Genomic DNA, 26,261 nt, shown 5'->3' with positions numbered 1-26,261 from the left:
CATATGAATATTATGTTTAGAACTTAATAATTAATATTGGGATAAGACATAAGTATCCTTCCTAAACTATGACCGAAATTTCATAGGTATATTTTAACTAAACTAAGGTTCCATTACCTTCTCAAACCCTTTTTTTTATTCATAATTTTATATAACTTTATGGCTTACGTGGCCTCCAAACATTTCACATGCGCCTCAACTAAGTGGAGTCACGGTGTGTGCTACGTAAACCAAAAAAGGGTATAAAATTACAAAAAAATGAGTTTGGGAGGAAGGGGGGTAACATGACATTAATTTAGTTAAGGTGTGTCTCTGAGATTTCGATCATAGTCTAGAGGATTATTTGTGCTTTATCCCATTAATATATGAAATAGGTGTTTAAAATAAATCTAATAAAATTGAAATCTTGATTCGCCTCTATCTATATACATTGAACAACCTATCTTACACAAAAAGAAACTTCAATTAATGGAAAGCATGATTACTTTTATGATTTACAATGTTTAGTGGGTGTTTTGATTTACTCATTTTTGTTGATTTTTTGCTTTTAAACTGTCTTTTAATTTTAGAAGTGTTTGAGTAACTCAAAAAGTGTTTTTAGTCTGAAAAGGGATTTAAAAAAACTAAAAGTTGAATATTCTCAACTTGTGACTTTTAGCTAATTAAAAAAAAAAGCATGCTTATTATGTTGAGCAAATAAACCTTTGAGTTAATTCAACAGTCAAATCTAAAGGTAGCTCAAGAGTTTGAGAATTATTTAGACTATATCAAAAGACGAAATTTTCCTTTCACAATCAATGTTGCACTGCAACCTTTCTTGCGTTCTCATAACTAGATATCTGGATCATGAAACAAAATCATTAGAATAAAAAAAAATAAAAATCAGTAAATACTACTTCTCCTATTTTTTTAAATTTATAAATAAGTGATAATTAGACATTTGCCACACTCACAATACTCATTGCCATATAGGTCCATACTCCAAATACCCCACCCCTTGTCATTGTCGATATCTTCTGTCTTAGTACATATTCTTTGCTCTTCCCCCCAAATCCCAACCCCACAAAAAGATGGATTATAAAAGACAACAAAGTAGTTGAAGTAATAGTCCTCTTACTTGCATCTCTTTCTACTTTGTCCAACAAATCCAAATAACTTTCTAAATACCAATCACTAACTTCACTGTCCAATGTTGGACCAAGTTTGAATGAATGAACAAAATTTCAAAGTGGTGAATTATAAGCATCAAATTTCACCTATATGCTTTCTCAATTTGCTTTGTTTAGAATTAAAAGATGAAGAATGTTATTTCTGATGTCTGGTGAAATCAGAATTTTCAAGTAAGGAAATTTAAAATATAAAAATATTTAAAGGGAATATAATAATAAAATGAACTTTAAGTCACTCAATCACACGAGTTAATTCAAAAAATATGAATTGTTTAAAATGATATAAGGAGTCCAATATTTCTTTCCATGGTCGATATGAGACTTGGATCTTATTCTATTAAAAAAAATAGCTCAAAAGGTGAAATTACCAAAAACAATATAGGGAGGCCAATCTCTCTTAATCCACTACAATAAAAATCACATTTTTTGCACTTTGGTCAAATAATAATTGTATCCGATGCGAAGCTCAACACAATCAACTTATAACTAGCTTAATGGTTCCTATCAAAATTATGTCTAGAATTTCTTAATTAGCACAATTAACAAATGAATAATAACTCAACTAACAAGTCATAGTATTGCATAATTTGAAAACATAGTGAGGATGAATATCACTTGACCATCCTTTTGAACATAGCTACACAATCAAAAATTATATTTTCACTTTTAATTGGGTTCATATCTTAGTTTTATGGCACTCAAAATTATTATTATTTTTTAATTATTTTACTATTTGAAAGTAACTTTGTATTTATTCAGGAAAAGTAATGTTTTAAATCACAGATAATTAATGTTTATTGATTATTTATTTTTAGAGAGGTAAATGCATGGTTTGATAATATTTATACAGAAATTGTAAAAAAATTAATTGCTTGGTAGTGAAAGACATATATTTGATTTACTATTGCATTGTTTATAGTAGTAAAAATATGCTAGATAGTTTATTTTCTGTTAATTTCATTATTTTTTCTTAAACTTTTAATGTATGTTATACAATATTTGTGTTAATATGCTATTTTGTTAAAATATAAATTATAAATTATAAATTAAAGATTCATTGAATATTACATCCCATGTGTCAAAACTTACGACTTGCCTTACACTACTCTCGCCTTTTAAAACAGTATACGTATTCGCGCGTTGCGAGAATATTTTAAAATATTATAATTTTTAATTTTAAAATAACTAATATGAATTATTATTAAGTAACAAAGTGCATGTATATTCATATGTAATGTCTTATTTTTTTGTATACATTTAATGCTAACAAATGTTTACCCTAATTTATGTGCAATGAGTGTATGTTCTTCAAAGACACTAAACGTTATTCTAACTTCTCCTTCTTCTAGTATAATGAAGACTGATAGCATATGTAGCATGTGTTTAATTGATATTTGTGCTAAATAATTAAATTATAAATTCATAGATCAATCTAAAATGTAGTACTACAAATTTTGTCTCTACTTTTAGCTAAAATCTAAAAATAATTTACAAACCATGTTGTAACCTCTTTAGTACACTCCTCTTTCATTTAATCTTGCAAAATAAGACGATTTTCATTTAGGGTGTGTTTGGTATGAAGGAAAATGTTTTCCAATTTTCTCATGTTTGGTTGGGTTAAATGTTTTCCAAATCAACTAATTTTCCTCAAATTTAAGGAAAATGACTTCCCTTCAAAACTTAAGGAAAACATTTTCTAAAACTCTCTTCCAAATTCAAGTTACAATTATATTTTTGTTGAAATTTTTTTGTCCCTACCCTCAAACCAGCCCCCCCCCCCCCCCCCACAACTACCCCCTAAAAATAAATAATTTTAAAGCTTTTTTTATTGAATTCAATTGTTTTATCCCACCCTCACCCCTATCCCCACCCCCTCCCAAAAAATATTAAAAGTTGTTTTTAAAAGATATTTCTAATTTCAATTTTTTATTTTTTTACCCCCCACACCCTACCCTCCCCCCATCAGCCCCTATCACCCCCCCACCCCCTTCAAAAAGAAAAAAATTTAAGTTTGTTTTTAAAAAATATTTTCAACTTCAAATTTTTATTTTTTCATCCTGATCCTCGACCACCCACCCCCCTCCCCCCAAAAAAAATAATTAAGTTTTCAACTTCAAAATTTTATTTTTTTTCACCCTTACATTCTACCCCCCCCCCCCCCCCCCCCAAAAAAAAAAAATTATTTTTAAATCCATACCCTCGACCCTCCCCCCCCACTCCCCTACCTAGCCCCCACCCCCTCCCCCCCATCCCACAAAAAAAATTTAAGTTTGTTTTTTTAAAAAAAATTTCAACTTCAACATTTCATTTTTTCACCCCTACCCTCGACCCCCACCCACCCACCCACCCCCTACCAGCCCCCCACCCCCAAAAAAAAATTTAAGTTTGTTTTTAAAAAATATTTTCAACTTCAAAATTTTATTTTTTCACCCCTACCCTCGACCCCCCTACCACCCAACCACCCCCATCCACCCCCCACCCCCCACCCCCCAAAAAAAATTTAAGTTTGTTTTTAAAAAATATTTTCAACTTCAAAATTTTAATTTTTCACCCCTACCATCGACCCCCCCTCCCCACGCCCCTACCACCCCCCCCTCCCCCCCTCAAAAAAAAATTTAAGTTTGTTTTTAAAAAATATTTTCAATTTCAAAAATTATTTTCTACTCTAGTAAATATAAAAGATATTTCTCAAAAACTTTTTTCATTCATAAATCAAACACTAAAAATCTTTTCCAGAAAATATTTTCTAGTCACCAACCAAACATGAGAAAATAAGTCTAAAATCAACTTATTTTCCAGGAAAATGTTTTCCTTCATACCAAACACTCCCTTAATCTTAATACAATCTCATAAAATAAGAATGTACAAAATACTAAATACGTGCATTTAGTTGATTTGTAATTTCGTAGTATTTTTTAATTAATAATTGTTTTAGAAAGTCTGCAAATTATTAATGATATATTATTTTTTTAAGAAAATCTGCAAATTGTTAATAATATATAACTATCCGTTTTTGTTTTTGGCACTTTTATGTAAAAAAAGTTTTTATATAATTGTTTTTCAAATTAAAATTATATTTTTTAGAGATTATTTTTTAAAACAAATATCCAAATTATTAATAATATATTATTATTTTTTAAGAAAATCTGCAAATTATTAATAATATATAACTATCCGTTTTTGTTTTTGGCACTTTTATGTAAAAAAAGTTTTTATATAATTGTTCTTCAAATTAAAATTATATTTTTTGGAGATAATTTTTTAAAACAAATATCCAAACTGAAAATTTGATAATTTTTTTGATGATGACATACGACACTATTTTTCAAAATATGGATTTATAATATTCTCAATTTATTCTTTTTAAAAAATGATTTAAAAACATTTCTGGTTTGCAAATAAATTTCAATATATATAGATTTTTAAGAAATCTAGTTTAAATTATTTTATTCATTTTTGGTTAATAAATTTTTAGAGCTTGTTTATAATGGGAAGTTTTAAAACTAGCAAATTCTAATTGTAATTTAGAAAATTAATTTGAGGGGAAAGTATGCTAATAAAGTATTATTTTTTTAAAAATATTTTCTAATTTAATTTATATGCTACAGAATTTTAATATTGAGTTACGTCATACATTTTTACTTCCTATGAAATTATATTTATACTTTAATATTAATATTTTAAAATTATTTGGTTGTCTAAACTTATTAATAATATATAAAAATTTGTTATAAAATTGGTTGCATCTTTTGCATGTATTTTATTTTCTTTTGTAATATTCTAATTAGTTTTTCATTATTATTATGTCATTATAAATTAAAATATTATATTCACATTTCTGAATTGAGTAACAAATTATTATTTGTACATCTTCTAGCCATATTTTTAAGAGATAATTAAATTGACACTTTTTATTTTAATATCCAAAGATGAGTTTTAATCTTAATTAATAATAATATTTTATATGAAAGTTTGATTTTTTTAAAAAAAAATAGTTTGTTGCGTAAATTCTTCCATTAGTTTAATGAATAATATTTACACATAAATCTTTAAAAAATTACGCATAATAAGGTACATGAAATAATAGCATTCTAAAATCTTAGTGAGTAATTTTATTATTTTTTGGCCATATAACTTACAAAATCCTGATGATTGTTGCAACTTGAAAAACATAACACATAATGTATTATTAAAAGAGTAGTATTCATAAAGCATACTTTAAACACCAAAAAATAAATTAAGCAGAGGATCTAAAGATAATTGTTGCAATTCGATAAACTAATCTACATGTTAAAAAAATAACTTTCACGAACCAATCTTTCAAAATAATAATAATTAGCAAATCAGTCCTAATATAATTCAACAGAGAACTTTAAAATCAATAGATGAAAGAATAACTTTTCGAAAATGATTTTCTACCTTCTTATCTTGAAGAATCAATTCAATAAAAAATAAGGTAAGTAAATGTTTGTAATGTGCTACGTTCCATCTTTTTATAACTCCATTCTTCATTGCTTATCATTGATGAGTTCGCATTGAGTAGATATTGTACCAAAAGATGTAAGCATTTCAAATATTATTGATACTTGCCTATTTGAATTATAAATTTACAGTAGATAACTATATATTCAAAAGATTTGAGTATATTACATAGTAATAGAATGATATAACTTTTTTAAATAATTGTCTTGAATTCATTCTCCCTAATATAAAGCACATTCTACCAAAGAAGGAAACAACATATAGATACAAAGCATGTATTGTTAAAGTGTTGCTTGATTTTTTCAAATGAACCTTTGAAAAAGTAAACAATATAGTGTTGCCCACATAATTTTTAATTAATTAACCACTAAATAAAAGTAAAAATTGAGAACAGTAACGGCTAGAAAGTTACAACAGAATTTCAAGCATTATCTAAAAAGGTGAAAAAACTTTAAAGCATTATCTAAAAAAATCAGTTTTTTTTAGTGTCTTTTAAGTTATATCTCACGTGATTTATAAAAATGGTTATAAATTATATAACATTAATTTTAAAAGGGATAAGGGTCTGAAAAATACCCTAACTTTGGTCGAATTTGTTGTTGCGATACTAAACTTTCATGAGGACCTATTACCTCCCTAAACTATTTAATACCGTATTTTAAACATATATATTTGTCCACGTGGATATAAAAAATAATGCAAAAATTAAATAGTAATGTATCCACGTGAGCACATATATGCCTTTAAAATACACTATTAAATAGTTCAGGGGGTAAAAAATACAGTATTAAATAGTTTAGGGAGGTAATAGGTCCTTATGAAAGTTTAGTATCGTAACAACAAATTCGACCAAAGTTGGGGTATTTTTTAGACCCTTATCCCATTTTAAAACCTGTTTTAAATTTCTTTATTTTTTTTAAATTTAGATTTTTAATTTAAATTGACTACAAATAATTAATTTTAATTTTAATGTTAGTTTTAGTTTTAATTATAATTTTAATCGAGCAGAAATTCTAGAAATTATATTTATAAACTTCTTGAAAATCTAAAAATTATAAAATAAAAAAAAAACGTGAGAACATTACCTTGTGAACTCTTGGTATTGGCCAACTTGTGTTGTCACAGCACAGAAAGATTAAATGACTTTCCAATTTAAAAAATTCAAAATAGAATAACAAATATCTATTGGATAAAAAAAAAAGGGATACTAAAAGGACTACCCCATTTTTCCTATCACATGTTTCTAAAATTGTTTATTTTATCACTGTTTTATTCGCAAGTTTTTAGAGTTGCGCACAAGTAGAAATGTCATGAAAAGTTTTAAAACTATCTATTTAAATTTAAAGGATAAACAATGATCTTTGTATATTTTTTTTTCAAACTAAGTCACATTTTAACATCCATTTCAGAATATTGGGGTAGGGGGTGAGGTAAAGTTCTTTAACATTAATCATTATAGAGTGACTTATTAATACTTTTCTTCATAATTTATCACATATTTCTGTTGAAATTTACCACAAAACTTACTATTCAAGATTTAGCCTCTCTTTCAATATGTTTTGTGCACGGTGTACCATTCAAAGAAGTCATAATCTACTATAGCTAAATATTTGTTACAAATTCAAAACTAAATAGATAGCTATCACAAAAAAATTTCATGTCTAACATAAATAAAGGAAAAGATAGTGAGAAATACCAACAAAAATATTACCATTTATGACAAAAAAACGTTTCTCGCAGTAAAATTGTTCTTCTCCTTCTCAATTAGATAAATCTCTATTTCGCGCATCTTCAAGAGCATTTCTTCATTGGTTATGGAAGTTTTCAATAGATCTACCAAAGAGAAGACGAATCATGAAATACAAACAACACACCGTAAAATATAAAAAAAATTGGGAAATTAAATAAACCATGAAAAAATCCAAAATCCTATACAATCCTTAGATGATTAGTAAACTTGATTGCAATCTGAAATAAATGTTGTTTTATTTTTGAAAATGGTATTTAAATTTATAAGTAATAGAGACAGATTAGGACTCTATAAGTAACCCACATCTTTCAATTTCTGTAAAAGAAATACACAGTTTTAGTATATATATATATATATATATATATATATATATATTATTATTATTATTATTATTATTATTTATTTATTTATTTATTTTTCTATAAATAAGCAGGTTGTGTCACACATATTACATCTCCCTATTTGTTAGTACTATTTTAAAAATATTTTTTAATTGTAAAACTATTTTAATTAATAAAACAGTGATCTATTATTTTAAATTTGAATGAATTTCAAAATTTTAAAATTCCATGTTTTCAAGAAAGTGGGGTCCGTATTTTTCGTTTCTTTTGTTTGCAGTTATGTCTAGTTTTCTTTTTATTATATTTTAATAAATCTCTATGTTTAAAAATTCTAAAAACAGTAACTTGTTTTGTTTGATAAAAAAATTGAATAATTTAAATAATTAAAATAGAGATTAATTGTGGCGCTGACTCGTAAGCACTATCACTTCTCCATAAATTTAATAATATTTAGTAATTGTAAAAACTATTTTAAAAATAAAATAGTAATTTATTATTTATTATTTATTATTTTAAGTTTTATTAAATTGCAATATTTTAAAATGCTATGTTTTTAAGAAAGTGGGGTACGTCTTTTTCATTTTCTTTTGTTTGCAGTTATCTCTAGTTTTTTTTTTCTTTTTTTTTAATAAATCAGTATTTTAAAAAATAAAATAATAATTTATTATTTAACCTATTTATGTAATAATTTCAATATATATATATATATATATATATATATATATATATTTATTTATTTATTTATTTATTTATTTTTATTTTTATTTTTATTTTTATTTTTTTTATTTTTTATTTTGCTATAAATAAGGAGGTTGTGTCGCACATATTAACATAATAATGCAATTTGAATTACTTTTTGTAATTTTTTTTTATAAAACACGAAAAAAGAAGAAGCAAGTGAACCTTTAATTGAATATAAAAGTCTTATAATTGCAACATAATCACACCAAAATCTTCCTTGGAGGATTGATATATGAAACCTTTTGTCATCTACCTATAATAAAAAGAAATTCTAGCATTTAATGAGTTTACAATTACAATGTACATATAGTAATTGATTCATGATTCATATTTAAATAAAAATGGGGTATGTTTACTTTCGGGATTGCATTTCCAGTTTGACTGTTTTAGAGTTTTGGGTATGATGACTTTCTAATCTTAGGGGTATTTCCCCATTGAATATTTTTAGACTAATTAGTTGAGGTTATGTGGACTCAATTCTTTAGTGAAAAAAATTATTTTCCTTATTTTATATGATAACCTTGAGTTTTATAAATGGTGTCGGGTTGATTCAGGTTATAAGTCTTTGATCCTACCATCATGTAGTTTAGTGTGAGTACCACTCACCACGATCGGGGTCATGAAAAACTTGATATTAGAGTCCTAGATTTGTTGTTCTTTTCATACAAAAATGAGCCTAGTAGAGTCCTGCCGGAACGACATGGATGCGTCTGTACTTTTCTACAAGATGCTACATGACTTTAGAAAATTCTCTTTCTTTATTCCTTCATGCTATGACTTGATTCCAATTGGTATATTGTGTAACACCCCGCTATTCGAAAGAGCTAGAAACAGAAAGAAACCATTTTTGGAAAGATCAAATTTTGAAAAGTTTGGCAAATTTTGCTAAGTATAAGTTTTGGATCAACTTAAAACAACCATAACTCTAAGCACAGGATGATTTAGGTGTTCTATAAGATATTAAATGAAAGTTCTTTCAATTATCTTTCCGACGTCACCAAGTTTGCTCATTTTCGAGTTTGTATGAGGGAGATATGCCCGTTTGAAGTTGGGCTGTCTAGATAAGGAACTTCCGGATTTTGAAGGGGTATTTTGGTCTTTTCATTACCCAATTAATTAAATCCATTTTTAGTAATTTATTTTGGGTGTAAACTGATTTGTTTCAGTTAACGCTTCATAAAACTACGCTAGAGCTTTGAGAGAAGAGAAAAAAAGGAAAAAAGAGAAGAAAAGCCAAAGTCCATCGTTCTTGAGGTTTCGCTTGCAGATTTCGCCAAGGGTTAACCCCTATGAGGTATGTGAGATCACATAGCGTTGGTTTTGTTCACCCACGCGCCAATCATGATTTATTTCAGCTATTACGTTCTTGAAAGTAGAGAAATTGAGTTATTGATGGATTTTGTTGAAATTTCTATTGGGTTCTTGATTGTTGAGTTCTTGAGAAGTTCTTGAGTTAGTTTCATGAGATTTGATGTTAGTTTTGAGTAGATTCTTGTATGCTTTGGTTAGGTATTCGAATCTAAGTGTTTGGGGAAAGAACCAATTGAATCTAGACGAATTAGGGTCAAAAAACGAGCAAGAAAAATCATCAAAAATCTGGGGAATGGGGGTGGGGTACCGCGCCACTCAGAGCGCCCCACAACAGGTTCTGAAGTTTGGGCTCTGGGGCGCCGCGCCACTAAGAGTGCCCTAACCCAGCTTCTGCAGTTTGGTCTTTGGTGTGTGGCGCCACTCAGAGCGCCAGGGTCGCTAGGTCTTCTACCCTTTCCCACTCATTTTCGTTTGAGTTTCCTTGAATCGTACATATGATTTCTAGTTGTTTTCGACACTCGAAGGTACGTCTAAACATCATGACATCATTCATAAACATGAATCAAAACCTTGAATCCATAAATTCAAATTCAAGATAAGTTAAGAGCCAAGTCTAGAGAGTTCTTAGAGTCTTTTCAAAAGTCTTTTACAAATGCTTTAAACTTGTTTTAAGACTTTAGTTTTGAGTTGAGTAAATAGTAAAGAGTGAAGTTCATTTCTTCAAAATAGTATATGAGGATTATGTATTCCTAAAGAGTAAATGTTTTCACATTTAAACAAGAAAGCAAACAGAGATTTCCAAAAGAGCCTTTGAGCTAGTTTTCAGTAAAAAGTAAATGCTTTCACAATTAAGCAAGAGAGGAAACACTGATTTCCTAGAAAGCCTTTGGGCTAGTTTTTGAGTAATTATCTCAAACCACAGAAAGAGTTATGTTTTTGAACATATGATCTAGTTATATTTTGGGAGTAGTATTGAGCACCGATATGGGGGAGAGTTCAGACAACTCACAGCCCCCATAAAACCATGTAGCCATCATGGGTAGAAAAGGGTCATACTTTTTAGATGATTCTTTAGTGCTTTTTAGCATAAACTAGTGGATCCACTTAGTAGTCAGGTTCTATACCCCGGGCAAGGTATATGATAACCCTGGCAACGTGAGGCAAAACGATGTATCATCACATAACTCTTAAGTGATGGTTGTCGGTTAGAGAAACTCCCACATAAGTATTTTGTATTCTTGTATACACAAAGTTAATTGTATTTTTATATACAAACAGAGTTTATATTGTATCTTTGCATACAAATTGAGTTACTATTGTATTTCTCAATACACAGAATTGTTATCCATGTTTTAAAGCTTTTCTTTATACTACATTTATTATACTGCTTTATATTGAAATGAGTTGAGTTGAGACCAGGTTTGTTCTTTCAGTTCCATTTTCAAGCTTATGTCTTGTTTTAGAATTCCCCTCGCATGCTCGTACATTTAATGTACCGATTCCAGTTGGCCTGCATCTTTTTATGATGCAAATACAGGTACCTAGAATCAGTATCCAGTGCATCGTTGGTTCTAGTTGAGCTTCAGAGTTGTTAGTGAGCCTCCTTGCTTCCGGAGCACCCCTTTTTATTGCTTTGTTAGTTAGTTCATTAGGATGTCGTGGGTCTTGTCTTGATGTCCATCTCAGCTGTTAGAGGCTTCATAGATAGTTAGTTGATGTTAGTTCTTGAGTCTTTCTATTCCTGTTTTGATGTTTGAAACTTGAGTGCCATTTTGGCTAGTAAATGTTTCTTTATACATTCTAAGTTATTTATTGAGATTCTAGTTTACTATTTAAAGTATTTTTATCATGAGTAAGTCTTCCAATAAGAGTTAAGCAGGGCAATGGTTTGCTTGGGGCCAACAAATATCAGTCCCGCCCAGGGTGTACACTCGGAGCGTGACATATTGTGATCCAAATTAGTATCTAACTTTTTCACTCTTTTGTCCGCAGATGATTGACACTCGAAGTAATAGCGCAAGGATAGTAGCTCCAATGACAGATCAAGCAGCTAAACCCGCAACGAGAGGTCGTGATGGAGGGATAAGGAGAGAGAGAGATAGGGTCATAGGTAGGGTCAAAGGAAGGCCAATAACCTCTAGAGGTGGAGCTCAAAATGTGAATGTACCAAGGGAAGCGACACCAGCCCCACCCTAAGATCCACTATAGGAAGAGATTGAGATTAAGAGTGAGGATCATGTTGAACTAGAGGTGAGGACACAAACTGGACTGTAGGTATTCCTCTTATTGATGCGGAACTGTTCAGTAGTACTGGCTTTTTTGAGTAGGTTGACATGATGCGGAGACTGTTCAGTAGTACTGACTCTTTTAAGTGGGCTGACATTTACTAGAGCGATTCCAACGATTCAGACTACTCAGTTTCCGATCACTCAAACTATTGCAACTATTGTTCCTAAGGTAGATGGGGATGTGGGTGCTGACACTTTGTTCCGTTCATTTCTTGGCCCATGTGATGATTGATACAGAACATGAGATACTGACCAAGTTCTTGAAGCTTAATCCTTCAGTGTTCATGGTTTTGAGGGAGAGGATGCGTTCGAGTTCATCTTAGATTGTTACGAGAGGCTTTATAAGTTGGGCATTGTGCAACAACTCAGAGTGGAGTTTATGACTTTCCAGCTCTAGGGTAAGTCAAAACAATGGTTAAGAGATTTTGTTGAATGTTATTCGTCGATCTTACCTCCATTGACTTGGGCATGGTTTCACACCTTATTCTTGGAGAAGTATGATTTTAGAGAAGTACATGTTGGGTTGGTTTGGGTTAGTCTTTGGTCCTCCGACCAAGTGGTTTATTATGGCTTCCACTTAAGATGGTCAGGATCATGACAGGAACCACAAAAATTTTCTTGAAATACGTTACCGATTTGAAATTGGGTTACACGACAAAAAATTTAGCAATTCGAAAAAATTGACCAAGTTGACGTCATCCTGCCATAGCGAGGGTCAGCAAGGGTATAACTCAGAAACGTGAGTATTTTAATTTTTCTTCTTCCTCTCTAGTGGTAAAATATATGAGTGTTATTCTAAACCCCGCCCCCCTCTTAAGCATATCTAAGCTAGGGAACCATATATGAAAGGAATTTCAGCGCAAGTGAGGTCATAACCCATGAAATTCTTGTCTACATTCGTCAAAATTTACCCCCACAAATCCAAAAGCTCGTGTTATGGACTCTTCAGCAGTTGCTTGGTATTTTGATAACCTATGCTTTCTTTTTAACAAAGTATTTATATTTGTATTTACTTATATGATATCTTATAGATGATCGAGATATCATAAATATATTCCTTCATGCACGAAGTTTGAATAGTTGAATTTGTGGTTAGTTGTGATTTAGGCTGATGATGGATTCGTGTAGTTAGTATTGATCTTATGATAATTGTATGGTTATATTGAGAAGGATTGTGGGCAATTAGACTATGATCAGGAAACATTGGGGATAGAATCCTTTCGAGTAGGTAATGGTTATTTATTTTCTTATATATGCTTTATGTGCTTGTCAACTGCTTGATTAGTATTACATGCATGATATTTGGTTTGGAAAAAGGAAAGAGTATGATTTCAAATGTTAAATATTGCCAATCGCATGTAATGACTGTGTTTTACTTGAGTGTACAAATATGTTTGTTATTCATTGTGATTCTGATATGTGATTGATGGTTGGCTTGGGTACTACGTCCGATAAAGAATATCCCATGGTTGGCTCAGGTACCACAAGTCCACATTTGGTACACACTGATAGTTGACTCGGGTACCACATCGGGTATATACTAATGGTTAGCTTGAGCAATACGTTTGATACGAGATATTTATATGATTGGCTCGGATACCACGCCAGTATAAATTACTAATTGTTGGTTGGGGTACCAGGCTTGGTACATTGAGTGTTTGTGTGTGGATTTTATGAGAGCTCGAAATTGACTTGTGATAATCTTACTATTCATGTGTATTGTGAATGTCAATTCAGGGTGCAGACTGGGAGTCTGAGATATGTTTATGATTGTAGTATTAATTGTATGTTATTTGTTTTATTATGTTATGGTTGCCTGTTCATATTTTGTATGCTGGAACTAGCCGATGATCCTACCTTATACACTTGCTCTTTTATTTGGTTCCTAATAAGGCATATTTCAGCGGTTGCTTCGAGACCTCAACTGTAATCCTAGTGTTAATTGAATCCAAGGGAAAGCTAGTTCTTTCGGACTGCCATGAATTCGTCTTATTTTTCTAGTTCATTTTTCTGGACTTAGACTCTCTTTAGTTCTTTTATTTTGGGCTTGTGTCTCTGTATTCTAGACTACGTTGAACTTTGGTACACAATTTTAAGTTTCTAGGGTTCTTCTGCAATGTTTGATGACTATGATTTTTAATTATGAAACATATTTTTAAGTGCCGAGACTACTTTGTTTTGTTATTCAGTGATGTGGGTAAGTAGTTAATTGATTCTTCCATCGAGAATTACTGTGGATGCCACTCACGACGGGTCAGGGTCGAAGTATTTGTAACAAGTTCTTTTAAAATTGAAATTGAAATCAAATTTTGTTTTATTTATCATATTTCCTTCAATTCTTTTGAACTCTTGTAGTATAAATAGAAAAATCTTAAATCAATCTAGTATCAATTTATTTCCTTATTTGATATGTGTTACTACATAATTGTCATTCAACACTTCTGTAGATTCCAAACAAATTTTTTGGTGATTGTTGAAAATATCTATTGAGTCGGGTCTACCCATAAGGAATGTTAATTAGTCCATTAGCCCATTAACTTGTCCGCCTCCTAAACCCTATTCTATACTGTATAAATACATCATTATAAGTGTTTGGAAGAACACTCTTTTTTTCACAATAATATGACTACTAGGGTTAGTAAGGGTATCTAGGTTGTGGATAGAGAAAGTACATCTACTTTGTGAAATTTTTCGATGGCTGGTGACAAAAGGCATGGTTGCTACAGTTCTGCTTCCGCTAGGAAGAAAACATGTAAGTCTCCGAACTAATATTTATTTTGATTCAAATACTATAACAACAAATTTCACAACTTCTCTTACTACATTGATACCCATCATCTGACCAGATCTTAAATTTCAACTTGATATTTCATCATTATTAATGTTGCTTTATATTTACTAAATTTTATTTCGATGCTAATAAATCAATAAGATCTAGGTAAAGTTTGATCATTTGGTAAAATTGAAAATGATCGCAAAAGTGAATCAATCTATAAAATTGCTAAATTAATCTGATTTTCTTTTAAGCAAAAAGTGAGTCTAACCACACTGCACACTCCAACAAGTGGTACCAAGAGTGTTAAGTGGGTCGAGGCGATCCAGATCGAATCTGACTGAACCAATTTCCTCCCAGACTAGATCGACTCATGTAGATGGAGCAGGGTTAGGTTGGGTTCATAACAAAATCGGGCCCGTGTAACCTTAGCTAGACTATTAATGGCTCAAAATCTGTTCAACTCAGTTTTGTTATTTCACTCTTGAATCGTTACTGAGATCAATTTGTTTTATACTATATTAGTCTAATTTGATAGTATAGTTATAGCAAAAATCGAGTCCAACCATACCACACACTCCCATAAGTGAAATTAAGGGTGTCGAATGGGTCAGATTAATCCAGATCGGATCAAATCGAACCAATGTAGAGAGGGTTAGGAGGGTTCAACACCAAATCAAAACAGCATGATCTTAACTAAACTATTGATGTCTCAAAACAGATCCAACCTAGTAGTGTTACGTCATTCCTGAACAAATTACCAAATCATCCCTAACCAGATCTAGTAAAACCCAACCCTAGATGCTCAATTTTTCCTGAATAACCCCAACCTGATTGAAATTGAACCCCTACCCCCAAACCAAATAACCAACCCTAACCCCAAACCGTTTGAATTAAATATTTTTTGAACCAGACCGGTTCAACCCGACCCTTAACAATAATACCCATATGTGAAACCGAACAATGCTATAATATAGATAAAAGAAATAAATCTTGAGTCACATGAGATGCATGTGGGGATTGTGATTTTAGAAAAATGGGGTTGGGGGTTATTTTTGGAGAGAAGGCATAAGGTGCGTGGGAGTGGGAAAAGATAGAGCAAAAAAAAAAACTGGTCCCATCATCAGGTGGGGGTAGTTGTATTGCACTGGCCCTTTCTTTCAAAGAAAAAAAGATTCCCACTCTCTTTGGTCTCTTCTCCCTTTTCTCCCCTTTTCTCTTCTCTTCTTCTCCATCAAATTACTATTTTTACTGTAGCATTCATCTTCTTCATATTCTTCTCTACTTATTTTATTATTATTACCAAAATCCCCCAAATTAAATTCTCCTTCGAGTAAATATAACCACATATATATAAAAATTATTTGTTTGGGAATTTTTGGTATTATTATTGATCTAATGATGACAGGTCCAAATATGGCTACTATTACAGCTTCTCTCCAAAATTGTTCGCTGAGTAATCATCATCAGCGGGGCGGCACCAGCCGCAACAGCGCAGGTATCGCCCCGCCAGATGGAATTTCCGATTCATCGGAAAATATCAACACCAACTTCAATAATAACAACAATCCTTCAAATGATGCTACTGTGGAACTCAATTCTGAAACTGCTCTTCCATACCATTGGGAACAATGCCTTGATTTGAAGGTAACAAAACAATTTTTATTTTTATTTTTGGGTATATATTACAATAATTTGTCTTTTTCTTGACATTTATTGCTTTCTTAACCTTAAAGGCCCAGATCTTGGATTTAATTTCATTATAATTAGTACTTGCATTACTACACTTTGTTTGGTCAGTTTGTCATTTTGGTCTCTTTCATTTATTATTTTTTCCTCCTCTATCCACACACAAAACAAAAGGAACGAAAATTAATTACAAACAAACTCCTCATTTTGAAATTGGTGAATTTCTTTTCCCCATTTCCTTCACATGTGAAAATCTTTTCTTGGTTCTCAATTTTTCATAATCGTTTTTTTAAAAAAACATGCATTTAATTTCTCTAGATATTGCAAGGAAAATTTTACAAATTGTTGTAGTTTACTCCCATCTTTTATAACCATTATGTTTGGATTAGCTTGCACTGATATCGAGTAACTCTGTCTATCAAAAATTTAGACAAATAGAAAGAAATGCCTAATTTATTTTCATTCTTATACTATTTTTTGGAAAATTATATTGTTTTATAAGGTCAAAATTGAATCTCTTTTGGTATTTTGAGTTTTCTTACTGAAAATTTTGGCTCCGCCGCTGGTTATGCAGACAGGGGAAATTTACTATTTGAACTGGAGGACAGGGATGAGAATGAGTGAAGATCCAAGGACAAACGTTGTTGCAAAAGAAGAAGTGTACTCAGAAGAAGACTATGACAACGACGATGACGATGATGATGATGATAACAACTCTTATGATAGTGAAGCAACTTATTCAGAAGAAATGCCATCATTTTCATCTTCAAGAGCTGAAACTACAATACCACAAATCAATATTCTGACTACTGAGGCTTTAAGGAGAGCAGCACCACCATCAGCACTAGCAGCACCAGTACTAGTATTGGGTGGATGCAAGGCTTGTTTGATGTATTTCATGGTGCCAAAAGAAGTTGATGATTGTCCAAGATGTGGTAGACAACTTCTTCACTTTGATCAAAATTGAAGGAAGGATAAAAATTAGAAGAACATGATGAGATACTATTTGTTTTGAATTTTATTTTTATATTTTTCTTTTGATAGAAGTTTGTTTTCGTTGGTAGTAGTTTGTTAATGTGTTTTTTCTTCTTTAAGGAAAGACAAACCAACCATTATTTTATAAACAATATTTATCGTGTGATTTTCTTCTTCTACTTTTTTTTTTCCCTATGTGCTAGTACTCCTTGTTTTTGGTTTATGGTTTTTGTGATCTATCAAGATGGAAGAGTTGATTTCTCATACGATCACTCTTATTATCTCAAAAAGTTACGTGATGTTTTGAGTAATCAGTTGAAAGATGAAAATGGTAAGTAGCATTCATCTTCAATTCTGAGGTTATGGATTTGAGTCATCTAAGAATGAGTTGAAGTTTTTAGAACTCTGAGGTTGTGGATTTGAGTCACCTTTAATTCCAAAGTTTGAAGTTATGGATTTGAATCACCGAAGGAAGAGTGGAAGTTTTTAGAACTTCGAGATTGTGGATTTGAGTCACCAAAGGAAGAGTGGAAGTTTTTAGTGAGAGGAAAAAAAAATTTTAAAAATAAAATCATTAATTTTTAGATGTATCTTGTAATTTTCTTCTCATTTTTTTCTATGTGCTACTCCTTGCTTTTCTTGTGCTTTATGATTTTTGTGATAAGTGGTGAAATTAGGATTTGCACAAAGGGTTTTAAAATATATAAAAATAAATATACGAAGAAGCGAAAGAGAGTTTAATACAGTATAGTTTTTCCATGAGGGTGGGGGTGTGGTGTTTCGAATTCCCTTAGGGCTACGCCGCTACATAGCTCTGCTCCTATATGTGATCTATAGAAGATAGCAGAAATGATTTCTCGTATAACCGTTCAATTAATAATTATTATCTCAAAAAATTACGTTACTATTTGAGAAATGAATAGGAAGATGGAGGGGTGATTTTTTTTCTGAAGTGCTAGCTAGCAATGAGGTCAACCATATACAGGAAGGATTTGATAATGGTAAATGAGTGCGACATGTTGCTTTCTTTTAAGTTCAATAAGTTTTGTTCTTTTTGGGCAATATTTTTTTTGGTTACACTTTTTGAAGACATAAATTTAAAACTTTATGGTTATTTTCTTAAGCATCTAATCAATTTTTTTTTGCTTAATTTCCTAATAATAGAAAATAAATAATCATATATACCTCAATGTTAGTCGTGGGTTCAACTTATTTCTTATGATAACATTTTGTTTTTCTAGTAGCACCCTTTCGAAATAATCAGAATAGGTCTAGTTCAGGGGAGAAATCACACTATTTGATCTTATTTTAGTTAGGGTTGGGCATTCGGTATTTCGGTTCGGTTTCGGTTTTTTTTTCCGGTTTTTTCGATTTTTGGTTCTTGTACAACGTGTACCGAACACCGAACCGAATTTCGGTTCGGTTCGATTTTTATTATTTCGGTTCGATTTTTGTTATTTCGGTTCGGTTTTTGTTAATTCGGTTTTTTGTTATGGGCCTGCTTAGTGGGCTTTTTAAAATTTTGTAATTTTTTTGTTTATTTTATTTATGTTTATTTCTTTTTGCTTATTTTACTCTGTTTTTCAAATTATTGTATGATTCAAAATAATAAATTGTCGTTAACATTGAAATTTAGCCTTGTTATAACATTGAAATTTACCGGTGGTTGTTGTGCTATGGCTGCCTGCTGGTCGATTGGCAGTTGCTGCATGCTGCTGGTCGTCGGAACGGTCGACGCTGCTATAGTCTGTAGACGACTAGACATGGGAAGTGGGAACGGTAATTTTTGCCTTTTGGAAAGTGGGTTTGTAAAGTTGAAAAGTTTGAAAAGACAAACTTTTGTTTTTAATTTTAAATTATAATATTTATTTTTAAATATTAATAATTAATATAATATTAATATATATTATAATTTAATATATTTCGGTAAATTGAAATACCGAAATATCAAATTACACAAAAATTACATACCGAAAACCGAACCGAAATACTAAAAAATACAAAACCATATACCGAATACCGAACCGAAAACCGAAATACCAAAATCGAATTACCAAAATAATTCAGTTCGGTTCGATTTTTCGATGTTTATGCCCACCCCTAATTTTAGTAGTAGTATTTTTGTTTTTTCGTGATATTAATGTTCTATTATTTATTTATTTTTTGCCAAAGTCAAATGGTTTTAGACACATTGTTATTTTATTTAATAAATGAAATGAAATTGCATAGACGTGTTTAATGTTTGTTAGTGGATGCCTAAAAGTTGACTAAGAATAGATTTAATTTTCAGGACATTATTTTTTTTTTTTCACCTGTATTATTATTTATTTAAAACAGTTTGGTCATCTCATTGGCTTTTCGATTTGTTTATTTCTAATTAATTGATTGATATGACTATGATAAATAAAACAAAGAAAAAAATTCCAACTTGGTTGAAATATATGTCCTTTTAATCAAACTTGAATCGGTGAATTAGTACTATGAGATTAATTAAAGTCCTAGTCAAATAATTGTAAGTTTATATGATTGTAATTAAAATTAAACTTTTTTTTAGGACTGTGTGTAACATTCTTTTGTATTTTCTCTTCTCTGAAAATTTTAACTACCTTTTAATCTAATTTGTCTTTTGTTTTGTTTCAGTTTTTTGGTTTCAGAATTCTCAAATGTAACGTTTTTACTGTTGGTATACTATTCATGTGTACACAAACACATGGATCGTAATGCAAGGAATAAAAAGATCACGGGAAAGCAAAAGGGTGTAATTGTCGATAAGACGTAAATTCAAGATTTTAGCTTTATGAGTTTAAGATTATACGATTTTTAGTATTGAACATGTTATTATTTTTAAAAAAGTTATGAGGGATTGAGTTCATATTTATTACTTCTTGTAATTTTTTTACATAAATTTATATTTCACATCAAAAATATCGAAAAATAAATAAATTCGATATCAGTACCGTGCATCCGCTTTGGTGGATGATCTCTCTCTCACATACATAGATATATATATACACGTAATAAAAAGCGGTACAGGTAAATATAAATTTTCAAGAATATAAGTGCATCATTAAAAAAAAAATCTGTGAGAGTTAATCCCTAGTTTTATAGGTGAGTAACATAACATTCAATCAAGCGTACCATTTAACTTTTTTGTAGCATAAATGGCAGTAGATAATATTAAACTAATTTTAATAAGTATATACATAAAATATCTAATTTTACGAAAAAACCATATGTCCAATATTTTACCGATAAATTCTCCCATAAGAGACTGAAAATTTTGAGAGTCCTACAATAACTTAAAATTAATAATTGAGATCACAATAAAATATTCATAAATATCTAGTGTTTTTCTTAAAATATGTAGGTTCAAAATTAATGAACCCATATGCAACACGTAAGGATGACAAAATGATTGGAAAGAAATAAGTAACCATTCAATCTGATCCATTAATAGACATGAGTTGGATAACTGACTTTTTAAAAATGGATCAAATACAAATATTATCCACTAAAACAATTTAATAGATAAAAAAATAGATCTCACACTTAAGTTTTAACCTTCAAAGTATTCCAAGCCCATCAATTATTATTTTTATTTTACGAAAGTTTAAGCTTATTTTAACTTGTAACTTGCGTTTGTACTTGATGATTCCTATAAATATCTAGATTATATTATATATCGATCAACCCATTTTTAGTTCGTATCACATATTGATTGATCATTTTAACTTGTTCATATTCAATTTGACCCGCTCATTTACCACTTCCACATAATTTGAGTTAGTTACTATAGACTCTATTGAAATTTGTAACAACCCAGTACACTAGTGATATTGTTCGCTTTGGGCTTGGATCCGCACGATTTTAAAACACGTCACTAATTGGTAAAGTCTGTTTACTATATACCCAACATTTCTCCTGTATTTTGTTGTTGTAAGACTTTTTATCTTAAGTTGGGGTGCCATATAACCCATGCGCACGTCTAGCATCTAGCACGCACGACCGTCCATTGAAGAAGAAAAATTAGTATCATAATTAGTTTTAATCTTTTACGCGAGTTATATACATACACTAGTAGGTAAGTAGGTTGGTAGATAGGTAGAAATTTAAGAGAAAGGGACAAGGGAGAGGCAAAGAAGCTTTTGGTTTACTTTAGGTTATATATATATATATGGCAGAAGGTGGTATTATTTAGCAGGAGAAAGGAATCTAGACAGAAAGGCTCAAGAGTTTTGGCAGAGCAAAGGATGGAGAAATATCGATGTTTGAGGGCAATATTTAATACTCGTAGATGTTGATAGAGTGAGACAACATGTACTCACTATAGACACGTCCCTCTCTACATTTTTCATTGTTCCCAACCCCAACACACACAAAAATATTCTTTTTCCTAGTGAAGTTTTTTAAATTTAATCAGGGGTGGAGGGAGAGTATTAGTTACGAATTCATTTGTTCGAATCTTATTTGAACGGTGAGGATAACTGACTAAGTCGTGTTATAAGAAGTTATTCTTCAAATGGATGATGTCAGTGTTTAAGTTGTTGTTGGGTGATAGATCAGCCATTGGAGTACTCTGGATTTAAATTAGGACTTATGGGGGGTTCAGATGAACCCAATAACTTTTGGTTTGATTTTGTGTTTGTATTAGAAAATTAATTAAGTACATAAACAAGGTCTAAGCTAGGTAGGGACAAGGGGGTTTAGTGAAAAATTACATTGTTTATACATAATTAAAATTATTTTTATGTATATATAGTAGATGTTGAACTTTCTTCGGGTATTTACCTTTTCATATTATGAACCTTCAGGTATGAGTTCGATGAAAAATTCAAAACCCCATAAATTTTAAATTTTGACCACTCCAGTAGAGGATTCAAAATTTTCAGTAAAGAGATTCGAAAAATAAAAAATGTAATATTAGAATTTGAACTTGAAACTTCAACGTGAACTAATTTGAACCCCTAAACTAATAATTCAACCTCTAATAATCTTGTGTTATCAAAATCAAAGTATAATACTAAACATTTAAAAAAAAAACCTATATATATAATGTAACTTTTTACCGAGAAAATTCAGATGAACACCTTCACTTCCTCGTAAATCCGCCCTAGACCCACCTCTAAAAATAACCATTAATTAATGAGTGGTTCTAAGACTTCATACAATAACGAGAAGAGCACAAATTGGTCACATTTGCAGTAACATTGTGTCATTAATTGGAGATATAAATTGTGATATTGTTCTGAAAGAATCGAAAGAGAGAGAAGTCACATTATGGGATAAGTAGGGACTCTTGCGTAGGAGAAAATTGACATGTCCTCAGCTCCAAAATTAAACAACTTATGATGTCAGAATTGTTTATAAGAAGATAATAATTCATTCTCTCAATCAATGCGAGACACTTAGAATTTAACTCAATTCGAAAAGTTGATTCAAAATGTCCAAAAATATATACAAAGATACTTATTTTGTTTTAATTTATGAGACATAACTTGAATCCGGCACGGAATTCAAGAAACAAATAAGAATTTCTGAAACTTCTCGCGTTAAACATGTCATAGCTATTAATTTAGTATTTATATAATTACAAAACTATTAAAATTTAGAGAGTGAAAAGTGTGATACGGGGATGTCCGACTCTGATATCAAATAAAAGAAACAAGCCCTAGAACTTAACTCAATTTGAGAAGTTGATTCAAAAAGTCAAACACGTTTAAGAGTATATAAAAAGATACTCACTCTGTTTCAATTTATGAAACATAACTTGAATCAGCGTGGAATTTAAGAAACAAGAACTTAAACTTCTAGCTTTAACATGTCATATCTATTAATTTAATATTTATGTAATTATATAAAAAATTTAAAATTTAGAGAATGAAAAGTGTGAGACGGGGAAGTCTGACTCTAATACCAAATAAAAGAAACAAACCTTAGAACTTAGCTCAATTCGAAAAGTTGATTCAAAGAGTTAAACGTGTCCAAGAACACATAAAAAAAATACTCACTCTATTCAATTTATGAGAGATAACTTGAATCCCGCACGAAATTTAAGAAACAAATAAGAATTTTTGAAACTTCTCGCATTAAACATGTCATAGCTATTAATTTAATAATTACGTAATTATAAAACTCTTAAATATCAATTTCAAATAGGAAAACAATTTTCCATGCTTATTAGCGCGTAGATTAAACTTCATATGCGGCTTCGATGTTTGGGATTTTTAATATGGTATCACATTATGATTCAAGTTTTGATATATAAGTATAGGTAATTAAATATTAGGTGTTTTATATTATATGAACACCATTAACATTATGATATTTGTAGAAATTGAGGCTTAATCCTAAGCTAGAAATTTAGCAAATATGAGTCTTGACAAATTAGTTGGCATCAAGATTAGGTGGTTTCTTTTGTGTGGTGTGTTTCTTTATTGAACCTGTACGTTTGTGATGGTTGAGGTAATTATATGTCATACAAACATTTGATTGATTGAGACGCATCATCATCCCTTTTTGTTGATATTATATTGTGCACATGCATTGGCATGAGATTGAACATGAGTAAAGATCTGACACATAGAGATCATTCGTGTTGAGATCATTTTTATGATTATAAGTTAGGTACGTGGAGATCGTCTGTGCTGGGGAGGATTTGATTTTATGATAGTACATTGAAATCATTCGCACAGATAGGGGAGATCGCCCGTGTTGGTATACGCCTTGCGAATTCCCCATGGGTCATGAACTCTTGATGAATTTTCAAGAAGTATCGTATACATATGATTGAAAGAGTACTTGATATTTGAGGCATATCATTTCATGATGTTGCGTTGCATTGCATCTCATTATATCTTTCATTCTTGTTTGATTATGTGCTTCATTGGTGTTTGGACACTACGTGACATTTGATTATTCCTATTTGGTGAAACTTGGTTGATAAGTATAACGTAGACTTATAAAATTAAAGAATAATTTCTTATGTATACTCCTGTCAGTATTTTTTCGTTGTCGGTTTATAAGACATATTGGGTACACGTGATTTCGTACTCATACTACACTTGTTGCACTCTTTTGTGGTGCAGATTCGATTCTGAATACGAGCGCATCTTGTGGAGATTTCTGAGTCCGAGCTTGGATTATCTTGGAGTTGTGGTGAGTTGTTTGGCTGTTCTGCGACCCACACCTCCTATTAGAGTTTTGCCCTGATTTTCTTACCATATTTGAGTTTTATTCTTCTTTTGAAGGAAATTTAAAGTAGTAGTTTATGTGCTTTGACTTTTCCTTAAAGAAAAATATAATTCTCTTCCATATTTGGTTATTCTATCCTTAGAAGAACTGTATGTAACTCTATAAATTGAAGACCCCTCTTCTTATACTAGGAATACAATAGGATCTACAATGTAGACATTTGAGAGTTTTATTTATGAGGAGACTTCTCTTTACTGCTTTTATGCTTTTAATTAGTTTATTTTAATCATGTAGGCCAATTGGTCATATCATATAATGATATATGTTTCTATTAGTATAGTTTTATGTGTTGTCTAATTTATTGTGACATGATTTGAATTTGTAAGCTTCCACATGATACTCTAATTACTTTCGAACCCAACAAGTGGTAATAGAGCACTTGATTCAATGATATAATAAAATGAATTTGAAGACATGTTTAAGATGATTTCAGATCAATTTGTAATCAATGTGATCATAATAAAGATGTTCGTGCTACTACATGTGAAGAAAAAATTCAAATATATTTTCAACAATCCTGTTGCTCATCCTTAAAAACAAAATCTATTTTTAAACCATGCTTATTTAAACACATGGGCTTCAACTTTTAACCCCTGCAAACTTTTAATGCTCGGGCTCTACTTGAACTCATGTATCTTACTATTAATGCATCCGCTCCACTTTCAACTCCGTTCATAAATTTAAACAGAGAGCTTCTGTCACTCCCCGAGCCTACACCCTGGGCGAGACTGGCACTCGAGAATCATTGTTGGCCCAAAGCTAACCCTTGGCCTAACTTACTTACTCAGCATAAGACTTAAGTCAACATAATTGTACTTTTAAAAGTAAACTGAAAGCTCAAAGATAACTGAAAATAACATTCACTGGCCAAAGTGGCAACTTAAGTCTCAACATAATAAAATGAGAATGAAAAGACTAAAGAACTAACATCTGATTGTCTATCTATGAAGCCTCTAAAATTGAGATGGACGTCGAGACAAGACCCACGACATCCTAATGAACTAAACATACTGAAAGCAATAAAAGGGATCATTCGGAAGCAAGGAGGCTCACCAACAACTCTGGAGCTTAACCAGAATCAACGGTGCGCTGAATGCTAATCTTGGTTATCTGTGTCTGCATCATATAAAGATGTAGGTCAAATGGCATCAGTACAATGAATGTACGAGCATGCGAGAGGAATTCTAAAACAAGACATAAGCTTGAAAGGAACTGAAGAACAAACATGGTCTCAACTAAACTGAACTGAACTCATTTCAATATAAAGCAGTATAAACAAGTGCAATATAAAGAAAAGCCTTTTAAAACATGGATAACAACTCTGTGTATTTAGAAATACAATAGTAACTCTGTATGTATGCAAAGATACAATATAAACTCTGGATGTATATAAAAATACAATTTACTTTTGTGTATATAAGAATACAAAATACTGTTGTGAGAGTTTCTTTAATCGACAACCATCACTTAAGAGCTATTGTGATGATACAA

The 26,261-nt window shown here is 30.8% G+C and overlaps 1 protein-coding gene across 1 annotated transcript; it reads left to right on the top strand.

Moving 5' to 3' along the window:
- Positions 1-15,964: 15,964 nt before the first annotated feature.
- Positions 15,965-17,698, top strand: LOC125809811 (uncharacterized). Its single transcript, XM_049489392.1, has 2 exons — positions 15,965-16,502; positions 17,119-17,698. The coding sequence occupies exons 1-2, from the start codon at positions 16,254-16,256 to the stop codon at positions 17,509-17,511; spliced, it is 642 nt and encodes a 213-aa protein (XP_049345349.1). The 5' UTR covers positions 15,965-16,253; the 3' UTR covers positions 17,512-17,698.
- Positions 17,699-26,261: the final 8,563 nt, after the last annotated feature.

This window comes from Solanum verrucosum, unplaced genomic scaffold (genome assembly GCF_900185275.1).
Source record: "Solanum verrucosum unplaced genomic scaffold, falcon-dt-bn FXZP01000474.1, whole genome shotgun sequence".
Classification (NCBI taxonomy): Eukaryota; Viridiplantae; Streptophyta; class Magnoliopsida; order Solanales; family Solanaceae; genus Solanum; species Solanum verrucosum.
This window is presented reverse-complemented; position numbering and strand designations above follow the sequence as displayed.